Source organism: Pteronotus mesoamericanus, unplaced genomic scaffold (genome assembly GCF_021234165.1).
Source record: "Pteronotus mesoamericanus isolate MK-2021 breed Mesoamerican mustached bat unplaced genomic scaffold, CSHL_Meso_final contig_46, whole genome shotgun sequence".
NCBI classification, from domain to species: Eukaryota; Metazoa; Chordata; class Mammalia; order Chiroptera; family Mormoopidae; genus Pteronotus; species Pteronotus mesoamericanus.
Window position 1 is genome coordinate 9,885,001 of NW_026555170.1, and position 13,282 is coordinate 9,898,282.

The window sequence follows — 13,282 nt, forward strand, 5'->3', positions numbered from 1 at the left end:
ACGAAAGGCTTAGAAATCATTTTAAACAAGGGGTCATTGGCTACTTATATATAAAACTGTTGGCCCACTAAATGTAATGAGAAATTTGGGGCCAGGATGAATGTAACAGAAGTGTATTTAAAGAAAATATAGGAATACATCTAAATAAAGTTTGAAAGTAGAACTTAAATTTTTAAAAGTATTGTCATTAATTATATTGGGGCTCATGAAATATTAAGTAACTTAATATTCTATTCCATCGAAATTGGAAACAGTCACCTGAGTTTTTACGAAATAACAGGAATCCATTATGTGTTAATTAATAATTAAGAAGTCATTAAATACATATATGTTAAAGATTTAGGTAGTGTATTACCTATTCTGATTAGAACAAAGGGCTTGGTACTCTTATTGATGTTACGTATTGATTACATTACACTACTTTCCTCTAAAATACATGATAGATTTCTTAACTACTTTTTTACTGAATGAAGAGTTTGTCAGTTGAAGGAAATGGTCAGAAAACTCAGCATTTTTATATTTATAGCAGGGAATCTCTGAAGAATATACATGCTTAAGTAATACAGGTGAAAATTGTACGTATAAGCCTTTTCTCCCTTTTGCTTAACTGCCGAGCGACCTGGAGCCTTTGTAAGCAGCTCATCCCAGGTGCCTGTTAACATCTAACCCATGCTCCCAACGGCCTTGCTTGTGTTTTCATCTCTAATTGGGTTTAGTTCTGTGAGCTGTATGATATACTTTTAGAAATCAGTAGCATACCAACTATATACATTGAGTAAATCTGGTATATTAACTTTACTAAGGTTTTATAGCTAATTTATAGTTGCCTACAATGGTAATGCATGATTGAATTAATGACAATCCTGTAACAAAAACAAAAACTAATGACATTTGTTTTGAATGTTTTCTTTAGAATATAATCGTGGGAATTGTAGAGTGAGTTAAGCTTTAGACCTTATGTCTTTCTTCCACTTTTATGACTCTGAGAGTTAAAAAAAAATGTTTTTGTTCTGATGAGGGACTGAAAAGTTTTCCCTGCTGCAGGTTTCTAGAAGTGGAAGTTAATGTTCTAAAATGTATGTACACATTGCAATTATGTATATATAGCTGAAAGGCATAAAAAGCAAACTATATTAAACTTCAACATACTTGTTATCCTGCATTCCCGTTGACTGTAGAGAACCTCTAGTCATGTATATCTGTTTTTGATGCCTCTACAGAATAACTGCCCAGCATCCTCTGCCCAACCAATCAGAATGTAGGAAAATCTACAGATATGACGGAATCTACTGTGAATCTACCTACCAGAAGTATGTTGAAATCTTTGTGAGTCTTCCTTCTGGCTCGTGCATCAGTGCTTGTGGTTGCCAGCTATTAAAAAATATACTTGTATTGAAACCTTATATTTTTCTAATTTAGTGGGGGAAAACAAACCAAAACCAAATCAAATAAAAACAACCAAAATATTTGTCTCTGAAATCAAGACAGAAAAATGTTAATGCTTTTGAAATTGTGGTCGAAGAGTTTTAAAAATGACTATATTAAAGCTCTTAGATAAGCTTCTTTTTATCACAATAAACAAATACTTATATGCAAGGAAATTTCAGCAAAATACATTGCACAGGTGCTCTGCATCTTAGGGATTTGAAAGGTGTGTTATGTATAAATTAGCTGTCACTTTTTTTCAATCCTGTAATGGAATGATGAGTTGTAATTTGCATAATCCTTTAAGAAGTCAAATTATACTGTCATGTAGCAGATTTAACATGCTAGCTAAGATTTCAGAGCTTTGCAGCTAATTACTATGTACCTTACAGGACAGTTAAATTGAAGTCGAGTCCTCTGCCTTCGCTGTCATTTGCTTTGTCCATTACTTAACAGAATCTGCACTGTTTTTGAGGAGGTGTTGTTACTATCTCTGAAGTAAACACTCTGCTCTGGAGGGGGAAGGCATTTTATCATATCATAGCTTGCCTTGTATTGCTTTTGCTAAGAAGAAAGTTTTTTTTTCTTTAAAACAGTGGTCTAAATCAGAGTCTTCTTGAAAATGATAAAATTTATGCTTTTCAGAAAAGTTATGGAATATTAATTGAAGCAACATTAACCTTTACTATATTAATTAAATTTCCCTATAATAATGTAAAGTAAGGTAAACATTATTCCATTGAAGCCATTAGCCTTTCTAGATATGCTTTGCAGATATACTTTGGTGTGTTTTTGTGCAGAAACTCCTTAAATTCTTTTGCAGTAGTGTTCCATTATTGAAAAAAAAACAAAATACCGCTTTTACTTAAAAATTCTTTTGGAATACAAGTTGGTGAGTTCTACTTTTATTTACTCCTCCAGTTGCTTACAGAGCTGTTCTTAAATGGTTTCCACTTTGCAAAAGATCAGGGAAGAGCCAGTGAAGGCTACTCTCTGAAATGGATACAAAGTAGATACCGGATGGGGCTGGTATCCCTGTTTCTGTGCTACTTATTTGTCTCTGGCTTTATTTCTTCATAATCTGTTGCTTAGGTAGTGTCATTCTCTTCATTAAAAGTGGTGTAATTATAATGCAAAATTGTTTTTGATTATTACCTTAAAAATTCTTGTTATCTGTGAGTCATTTATTGTGGCTCTTAGTGGTCAGGTTTCCATAATTTTTAATGATTTTATGGCTATGTTGTGACTCACGGATACTTTGGAGAAGCCTTTTGTTCCGTAAGAAGGGGGTCCTTTAAGGACCATCTTGAAGCAGCAGTTGATTATTGACCAATCAAGTAATTGGAGCCCAACAGCCAACTGTTGTTTATTTGTAATTAAGCCAGTTTCACCTGTCTGAAATTACTGTCTGCTTGGAGGCTGAGGTTTGTCGGTTTAAGGTGAGCTGCCCAGAAGAGGTCATCAAGAATCCAGCATAGGCAAGGCTTTCCTTCTATCTGTAGGTATCGTCTGTAGGCTGGTTTTTTAAAAGAATTGGTGTTATTTGTAGTCGAGGTAGACACAGTAGGCAGCACAGCTGTGACTGCCAGGCAAAGTCACTAGGGGGATATTCATAACAAGGAAATATTGGCAAAGAAATGATGAAGAAGGGGAGGAAATCCCCAAGATGTTAAATTGGAGCACTGTCACTGAGATGATTAATGGTGTTGTGTATTTTAGTGAAGATGCTTATCTGGATTGTCTTGAAACTATAGTGTACATTTAATAGCACCTATAAACAAGCATGCGGTGCAGGAGAACACAGGAGAAAAGTCCATGGATTCAGAATTTATTTTCCTGAGTGAGTATTTTCTCCAACTAAGTCATTGGCTTTTGGTTATTAGAAAGCTGGTTTTAATGTATATTATATGCAGAAGTATGCCTATTTTATATAATACATTTACTATTAATTAGCATTTATATAGTTATTTTCTCTAGAGGATTGAAAATGTTTTGTGAAAAAGATAGGTATCTTTTCAACACTCTTGAGGGCTGAATATTATTAAGCGGGAAATGGTGATCGCTGTGATTAGCCTGGTCATCCTAGGCCAAAAGGCAGGGGTGCTCATGGGGCCATACTTCCATCAATGATGGAGTCAGTACAGTTTTTACAGAATGTCAATTTCTGGTAAAGAGGAAGATTTCTTGGAAGACCCTTTAGCTCCCAGTGTGAAGCCATGAATATCCTGATTCTGAGTAATGAATTAGCTTTTGCCTCGAGGGATCTTTATCAGCTATGGGAGGTGCGTCTTTGGGCAAGTTACTCAACCTTCTTAGGCCTCAATAAATACTACTGGACATAGGAAGAGACACAAATGAGTTTAGAGTTTATTTTGAGGGCCCTATTCAATTACTGGGATATGATTCCAAAAAGTGAATCAAGATCAGTAAATTAAGAAATGATGTGGAAGAGAATTAGTTCATTGCAGTCAGAAGGAGTGTGCTTTATCTAGTGAGGCTTCTCTTTTTATTTTATGTTTGCGTATGTGCACTTGAAGATGCATGTGTGTGTGTTCACAGGGCGGGTCATGAGGTAAAATGTGTGTTTTACTGTTTTACATCCAAATAAAGATTGAAAGTCACTGTAATAGAGAGTTGAGTGGGTAAACATGATAGTATATAGCTGTTAGGTCATTATGTGTCCAGGGCACAGTGGGTTATAAAGAAATGGTGAGTTCTGTGGAAAAGGTTCAGGAATGAAAAGGCCACACTTTCTGATCTCATATGTAATATGTGATGAAGCCAACCTGGATGGGCATATTTGCCATTCCATGATCCATGACAGATGTCAGTAACTTGAAATTAGGGGAATTATTTGCCCTGTGGAAATTGGAAAATGCTGTAAATCAGGTGGCCTTCTACTCTCAACTGGTTGTTTCATATTTACCAGCATATCGCTGCTCATTTCTTTCAGCTATAATTCTGCAACTTGACAATTATTTTGAATTCTTACAGTTTGGAACATTATTTTTATATGTTGCACTTATACGTTTTGGAAATTATTAAAATAATTAAATCATTTAAATAATAATGAAAATTTAAAGTATACAGGAATAAAAAACCCCTCTGATCATTTCAAATGTCTGTAATTTGAGTATAAAATAATGGTAGCTATCTTAACTTATTACATACGTGCTTATGACATGGCCAATTTAAACTTCAAATTATAACTGGTGATACTAACCTTCTTGGCTTCGGTAGGAATACAGTGTTTTCAAAAAAATACCACATTGTAAATATTTAACACATTTCATTGTTTTATGTTAAGCAATCATTTTTCTAAGTACTGAAATTTTAGGTTCCAGATCCCCTTCCCCCTTTTCAGCTGTCTTTATAGTTTGCCATAATATCTCTAGAATTTAGTGAACTCACTGGTAAAGTAGTGGATTTGATTGGGAAACACCAAAGATCTTTCCAATTAAAACAATTGACAGTCTTATTTTTTTTCTCTTTTCAACGTAGAAGTAAAAGCAGTATGGAAAGTCTGAAAAAAAGAGAAGTGATACCCGCCTCCATAATAGCTGTGATAACTTTAAACTTTGCTTTTAAAGAAAGGCAGAAAATATTTGTGTCAGAGGAAGTGAAACTTTTCATGGGCATGAGATCGCATTGTAACAATAAATCATCGAAAATCACCTGTGTTAATATGTGGTCGTGAGGAAAGATAACTAGATAGGAAAAAGTCAACTGAGACTTCCAGCCTCAGAGGTTGTCACCATTCAGCCACCTTGCTGGACACTACTGTAGATGTATTTGAAGAGGAGTGAGGCTCCTTAAAACTCTGTTTAAGAGTAATCATTTTGTTACCAGACAGGGGGCCTGGCCCTGAACAGGTCTGCTTGGGGCCAGCTGTAGTGTGTGGGTTCTTGACTTTGTGTAGGAAAGACTTCACTCAGGAGTCCTGAGGATACGTTTATTAAAGCTGGGGTCAGTGAGACAAGGAAGGGCTTAGCATGGAAGAAGCAACAGGAGAGCCTAGGCTGGGCTGCCTTAGTGCATTGGGAAGTCAGAGAAAAGGAGGCTTTAGGGAGAGGTTCAGGAGATCCGCCTGGGACAAGCTGCCAGCTGCCCATTGCCTTAGAGTTTAGGAGCCATGTACCTGTGATAAAGAAGTGGGGGAAGAAGGAGGGAATGCAGGGGCTGTCCCCCGGAGGGAGAGCATGCTGAGTCCTTTGTCTTGAGTCTTCTTTCTCTTACAGGCAGGAATCTTAGGTGGGGTCTCAGGGAGGGTTTCAGAACAAGATGCATCAGTTCTCCAGGTGTGTCCTTTCAGAGTCATGATCTGCACTGATTGGTCAGTGACAGGGCAGGGGGTCTTCAGTCATTGCAGTTGGTGCTGGTGCTGCTCACCTGGTTTTGCTTCTTTTCTGGGCCTAGAGCTGAAATATTGGGTGGCCAAGATGTTTTAGTTTTTTTCTGTATGATGGCTACAGTAGTGCTTAGATGCCTTTAACTTCATTCAAAACTATTTTGTTACATTGTATTGTGATAGCTGTCATATCAGTGTGCATTTTTTAAAAAACTTATCAAAATTGGTAAATTTTTGTGTAGCCATTTAAATATTGAAGATGGAAGAGAATACACAACATTTTTGTCACATTATGCTAATTATTTCCAGAAAGGTAAAAACGCAACTGAAACACCAAGAAAGATGTGTGCAGCGTATGTTGAAGGTCCTGTGACTGATTGAATGTATCAAAAGTGGATTGTGAAGTTTCTTGGTACTCTTGACATTTTGGCCAAATAATTCTTTGCTGTGCAGCTGTCTTATGCATCGGAAGATGTTTAGCAGCACCCCTGGCCTCTACCCACAAGAAGCCAATAGTGGGAGACAGCCAATATACTATATATATATATATATCCAAATCAATAAAGTTATTGGTGAAAATGAAAAATGTCTTTTATTTTATGGAAAAAACTAAACGGACTTTTTGGCCAACCAATACAACTGAGGCCTAGATGTTATCTCCAGGAAGAAAAGGCCAGGGAAGGATAGGTTACCCTGGGGTTGAGGTCTTTATTTTCCTAGTTTTGCTGCCACCAGGCACTTCAGCCCCAGTGACCATCTGCACCTGGCTCTAAATTGCTTGGCCTGTTGGTTCAGCTCTCTGTCTCAGCTTTTCTATTCCAATTTGCCAAGGAGTTTTCCTGGCTTCTTACTATTCTGTCTCAATTTCACCAATATTTAGAAAAGACGGACTCTTGGGGAAACTGGAACTGAAATTACTAACATTGAGCCTATGTTATGCCATTGCACAGGGCGCTGAAGGACCTATATAAAAAGGGGTTTAACCCAGGGTTTCTAGTCTTAAAGTTCAGCCAAGATTGGGTGGGTGGGGGTTTAATTGACTGTGGAGCTGTATCTTAAACCAGAAGAGGCCTCTGAGAAATTGTGAGGGTTGTCTTTGTTTTCTATATTCTCCATCCCAAGCCCCCTTTCCTCTTCTGTGAAATTCATTCCACCGGAATATCTGGTTAGTGTTTTATGCCCAAGGCCTTGTCTCCCTGGGCATTTTTGTCTAGACTGTCACTTTAAATAAGGTGTTAACTGATAATGCTACTTTTCTATGGACTATTTTCATTTTAATATGCAACTTCAGGTGAAAAAATTCAAGGAAAAAAAGGGAGTCCTCTTGAATAGAATAATTTCAGAAACCACAAGGCAGGGTTGGAGCAATTACTTTGGAATACGTGTGTATGATTGGGGTGTGTAACGTCTTCTCCCCTTCTTGCAAAGAGCACACGCAGAAAGTAGCTGTTCTCCTACTCAGTAGCATTAAGGCTGGCTTTGGTCAAGAAGCATGGGGTTAGAAATGGGAAGATTCAGGCTTAAAAGAAAGAAGGAATTCAGTTGTTCTGGGGATATGAAGAGGAGAATGAGTGAAGAAGCTGTGTTTTGCTGAGCACTTGCATGTGTCATCCCAAGTAAGGAGAACCAGACAGGTGTCTCATCAGACAGGCTGATTGGGGGTGGGATGGATGGTCACCTGTGCTGATGGGGAGGGAGGAGGCTCCAACAGCAGCAAATTATTTAGCCGGTTGTTTAATCTGATTGATTGCTGTTATATAGTCATCTCCTCCCCTCTATTAGAATAATCTATGCCATTGTGTGTGGATCAGTAAATAAAGAATTGAAAAAAATATATACAATAAACTCTTCATAAAGAGCCCTGATAGAATCTGCATGTTAAACAGATATTGAACTTTGTAGGCAAGAAAGGCTTCAAGCCTTTCAACAGCCGGATGAATTCTAATATCCTTATCATGCCTTTCAGCATGGTTTCTGGAGGTTTCTCCCAGTTAATTTTAGCATAACACCAATGAATTTGCTTGTAAATGACTTGAAGTGGCATAGCTTGGTAATTTGGATGGCAAAAGTATACTATTTAGGGCTACCATTGGACTAGCTTACAAAGGAAGCAGTTCATCCATTCATTTAACAAACATTTTGATTGTTACCCATGGGTCAGGTGCTGTTATATATAAACTGATTTACTGAGAGGTAACTAAAAAAACAACAAAAACAACCCCCCCCCCAAAAAAAAACCCCTCTGGCCTCCAGAAGCCTAGAAGACTGAGATGTAAATAAGGAATTAGGTTCCTGGTGTGAGCAGTACCACAAGTGACTTGAGTGCACACTGTGGAAGTGGTACCATGAAAGGTTATTTTTAATAGTCAAGGTGGGCCCCGAGATCTTCATGGTGGAGGAGATTGCTTGATTTAGGGGAGGGGTGCTGGAGGTAGTGATTTGGGCTGAAAGTATTTCTGGTGTAGCAGCTCACACATGGTGCATGTCAGGAGTGCAGGCCTGGGGAAAGGTGCAAAAGAGCTGAGGCTGGAGAGGAAGTGGGGATCAAAGACATGGGTGTGGACTGCCCCTTGAGAGCCCTGGAGGGGCCTGCAGGAGGGGAAGAGTGGGGCACAAGCTGCAGGATAGAGAATTACTCCAGAAGTACCTTCGACCTGAGGCAGGAAACCTGCTGTGGGAGCCGCCCATGGCCTCAGCTTCTCACCTTTGTTTAGAAACTCATTTAGTATGCTTTAAATGGAATAATGTATACTCGTGCTGTGTTTGTTTGTGTGAAGTTATTTTCAATTTGTAAACATCTTGGAGGGCTCTCCCAATAAGAAATCCAGTTCAGGACCTTTCTACAAATCCATTGCTTTCCCTGGCTTGAGGTGCTCCATAGTTTCTCTTCGAAGACCACTTGAATTCAAGATAAACGTAGGCCAGAAAGTAAAAACGGGTGGGCACAGGAGCCGTGATTTAAAATGGAAGAATATTAATTGGCTTCACCAGAGTGTATATTTTCATTACGAGAGAACTGACTGCTTAGGTTTTTAAAAATAATTGGTTAGTGACATGCCTGCAGTATGTATGAGAACTCTAGAAACTTGAGGACAGAAAGTAAAGGTCAAGGTGAGAGGAAGAGCGGGACAATGAGCCTTTTGTAGGCATGCTGTTGAACTAGTGTTCAAAATCACTAACAGGTGCATTCAGAGAGGTAGAGAGACTAATGTGCTTGTGCCAGACTTAAAAAATAATGCAGCAAACTTATAGTTCTACATAAACTATGGTTTTCCTAAATTCTTCTCACCTTAAGAACAATTTATTGTGAGTATTGTTTGTAAAAGTGTTTTTAGTGATTTTTTGGGACTTAGTTTATGTATTAGAGTGGAAGAATTAATTATTCTTTAGTTTTTGCCTATGAGCAACCAATTTTAAGAGATCTTCAGTCCACACAATAGTTTTAAATCATTGCTAGAAATGGTTAAACGTCCTGGAGGCAGATCTAAGCTTGATCTCAGTCCTACAATTATCTATTAGATATAGGACTGTGGCTAAGTTACTTACCTCTTAAAGCTTTTGTTTTCTTACCTCTGAAATGGGGGTAAAAATAATATATCCTACTTGTTTTGAGGATCAATGTGGTGATGAAGATGATAATGACTGATATTATTAATCTTTTACCAGGTCCTGCTGTCAGGCAGTGGGCTAAGCTTTAACATACTTAAAAAATTCTTATAATAAATTTATGCATTAGGTATGATCATTATTACCACTTACAGATAACAGATACCTAAAAGAGCTGAAGTAGCTCACTCAAGGTTGAGAGTGTAGAATATGGTGGAATTTGGATTAGCATCACCAAACTATAGCCCACTGGCCACATCCGCTCCCCCTTACCCTGCCTGTGTTTGTAAATAAAGTTTTATTAGAACACAATCATTCATTTATGCATTGTCTGTGGCTGCTTTCGTGCTGTGCTGGTGACAGAGACCATATGGCCCACAAAGCTTTAGATGTTTCATATCTTGCCCTTGACAGAAAAGATTGCTAACCCCCTGCATTAGACCTCTGTCTGACTTAAGAGTCTAAGGTCTAAACCGCAAAAATACTTATTAATGGTGCTTGTCATATAATAAATATTCACTAAGTTAGCACTATTCTGTTACTCACCTAACTTAGGGTACAACTGTTCATCTTGCAGAGCTCTTGTTTGCAAAATAGAACTAGCATTCAACCTCCTGCAAGATAAGTCATTTGGACTATGAAAGTGTTGAAGAATTTAAAGTTGCTAAATATATCCTGAATGGTGTTATATTTACCATTTATTATCACGCTTTATGTAATATAAATGTGAGAATTTACATTTTCCTAACATTCAAAGTACAACTCTGCAGTAAAGGGGATATCAGGATCTCTGTTAAATTGATTTTGTATATCAGGAAATTTCAAATTCTTAGGAAATTTGAGAAAACACCATCCTTATAAAAATGCATACAAAATTGTGGAAATGCCACTTATAATAAAAATATTATGCCCCATACTGTTAAAAGTCTGTGTCATAGAAGTAGCATACTTACAATAGAAAAAGGAAAACCACCAGGATTTATCCCTTTTAATTAGAAGGTATATAATTAGCACACCTTCCCTAATAGTTTTTTTCTTTTTTATTGAATTTATTGGGGTGACATTGGTTATTAAATTATATTGGCTCCAGTTGTACAATTCTATAATACATCATCTGTATATTGTATCATGTGTATATTGTATTGCGGTGTTTACCACCCCAAGTCAAGTCTTCTTCCTCTCTGTTTTATCAACAACAAAGAGATGAGATTATAGTTTCAACTTTACCCTCCCAAGAACTTTCATTTCCATGTATTATTTGTCTATTATTAGTTCAAGGAATTCCCTGTCCTCTGCTCAGTAAATGGTCTTGGACAGAGTGCATTTACTTGTATTGAGGGGATAGTCTTGGATGTCCTTTCACCAGACCCAATGCTGTGGTTCTGGGCTGGTGAATAGGGGGTTATAGATTAGCTTTATTGTTTTCTCTTGTAATAGCTCTTTTTTTGAGGTGCAATACATTTTTAATCTGGAACATTTAGAAAATGCACATAATCATAAAGGAAAAAACATCGTCATTTGGCTTAACTGTACTACTGATAGATAGCCACTGTTGATTTGGTGTCTGTTCTTCAGTAAAATTGTGTGTATTTATGTGTACTTCACTTTTGGTAGATGTATGTCCGTATATATATAGGTATTTTCTTGTGGGTCCATGAGTAGGCTTAGCTGGGAAATTTCTGGGCCCGATGTTCTAACTTGCACAGGAGTGACTAGTGTAGGGGGAGCAGAAGTTATATGGTCAACTTTGTATAGAAACCACGTTCTGCAGAGATTTCTTTCCTCACATGATACATTTTTCCTAGGTGTAGTTTGTATCTTTTCTGACTTGATCACTTTCTTATTGGGGGAATTTGAATTCTTTTGTTTGAATTTAAATTCCTCCAGCAAGAACTAGTGATATACTGATCAATGGCATTAGTGGTAAGATTTTCAGCAGAAAACCCCTTCCCTACCACCTCAATACTTTTTATTTAGATAAATCATCATTAAAACGTGGAAATAGTTTTATGAGTTATAGGATGAATCTAATGTTAATAAGTTTGGCAGGCTAAAGAAAAGTAGGGTTTTTTTGTTTTTAGGTCAGAATATGTATATATGAATGAGAAGTAACTGTTAAATGATTAGATGGAATTTTCTGGCTGCTTTACAAACTCATTCTCTCACATGCCACGTCTGCTGCATCGTTCGGTAGGTTGCTTAAAAAGAGAATTCTATTTACTGTGTTCAGCTTTGAGATGTTTTGACCTGGTTCTCAAAGCAGAGAGCGGTCTGGGTCCTATGAGGATTTTGGTTCAATGACCAGCCTGTAAGCAAAGCATTCTTGAGTGGTTTTCCATTGGCAAACTCCAGACCTTTGTGATTCATACATCAGTGTGAGGATTCTTTGGAATTGAGTGCTTTAGATTTATGTGATTAAATAGACGATCATTGCATCTTATTTAAAACCCAATTTCCCTTTCCCTTCCTCAGCCCAGTTATAAAGGATCCCTGCAATAAATACTAAATACAACAGTGTTTATATATTAGATTCTATATACAACCTTACTCTTTGCTCTTACTAGATACCAATGAGGAGAGGCCTATTTCTTACTAGCAATTTTTATCACTTGTGTTTCAATCAACTAAAGCTTTCATAACAACACCATTTTCTTGACTATTGCCTGTCAGGGGTGCTCGAAGTGAATCACAGCCAACTGCATGCCTTGGTCTTGAAACTAGGAGGCACATAGTCTTGTTGATGGTTTTCCTTTTGACACTGGCTGGATCTCCTCGTAAAGACCAGTGTACAGTATTTACAGGGAAGTCTGCTCACTTCCAGAGAAGCAGCCTCCTTTTCCAGGGGGTGCCTAACTGCTCAATGGGGAAGACAAGCGGCAGCTCTGATTCTCATCCCTGGAAAAATTCATCAGGTGTTCCGGGTCTTGAGTTAACATCAGTGAAAGCAGCGGTATTCATGTCAGCAGGTTTCTTAAAAGAGAGATTTGAGGGACATATCCAGTGGGGATGAGGATGGAATATAGAGGGAGTTCCTGAGATCTTGTAAACTTGATGATCAATAAATTCATTTGATAGGAAGATTGTTTACCTTTTTTTCTGAGTGCTGCTTGCCCAGAGCTAATAACAGTTTATATGAGGCTGGTGTGAGTAAAGAATACTGATTTTTTTTTAAAGAAAAAATTTATCATGGTGTTTGTGAAATGCCTCAGGGAAGGGAAGAGCAGAAAATAAAAATTATGGGCCAGCAGATTTTAATTTAAGTATACTTTTACAGAAATCTAGTGGGAAGTTTTGTTTACTTGTACCACAAATGTCTTTATTGGGTTTGTTCAGGAGAAATATGCAGGACACAAATGATTTCTGTGGTACAGAGTGTCCTCAAAACGTGAGGCTCTGAGCTATAGGCAGAGTAGAATAAATATAGCTACGCTTGTTCTGCCATCAAAAGGAAATACTCATTGATGCTGAAGCCTGTCATTGTGAGGCTAAATTGATCCTTATTTTTATTTTATTTTACTTTTTAACCTTTATTATATTTTTTTCCATTACCATTTAGTCCCCGTATACCCCCCTCCAAAACTGATCCTTCTGGGGACAACAGAAGTTTTTAACTCTTTGACAGTGAGTTATGTTTCAGTTTCACTGTTCCTTCTTCTGTGTTGGCTGGTTTTCCATATGCAGAAATATAGGTGAGGCTGAAATAGGTTTTAGTAATTGATGGGGCTAAAATCAGAAGGAAGTAACATGTTGCCACTATGGTGTCCTGTGTTCTCCAAGCATTATTGTGCTGGACCCAAACAACATACTTGAAGTTGGTAGTTACATACTCATTTTGTACTCAAGAAAATGAAGGCATAGAGAAGTTGCTCAGTTTACCCAGCTAATAAGTTTTAACCTGGCGAG

The 13,282-nt window shown here is 37.5% G+C and overlaps 1 protein-coding gene across 5 annotated transcripts in view; it reads left to right on the forward strand.

Annotated features, from left to right (window-relative positions):
- The window catches only part of NPAS3 (neuronal PAS domain protein 3), an 853,586-nt gene that overhangs the window by 115,510 nt on the left and 724,794 nt on the right, over positions 1 to 13,282 (forward strand). For 2 of the 5 annotated variants that reach the window (XM_054577926.1, XM_054577928.1), the window contains exon 2: positions 1,221 to 1,310. The exons of the other annotated variants lie outside the window; for them this stretch is intronic. In XM_054577926.1, the coding sequence (XP_054433901.1) occupies positions 1,221 to 1,310 (90 nt within the window). The remainder of the gene's footprint in view (positions 1 to 1,220; positions 1,311 to 13,282) is intronic. 5 annotated transcript variants of the gene reach the window in all.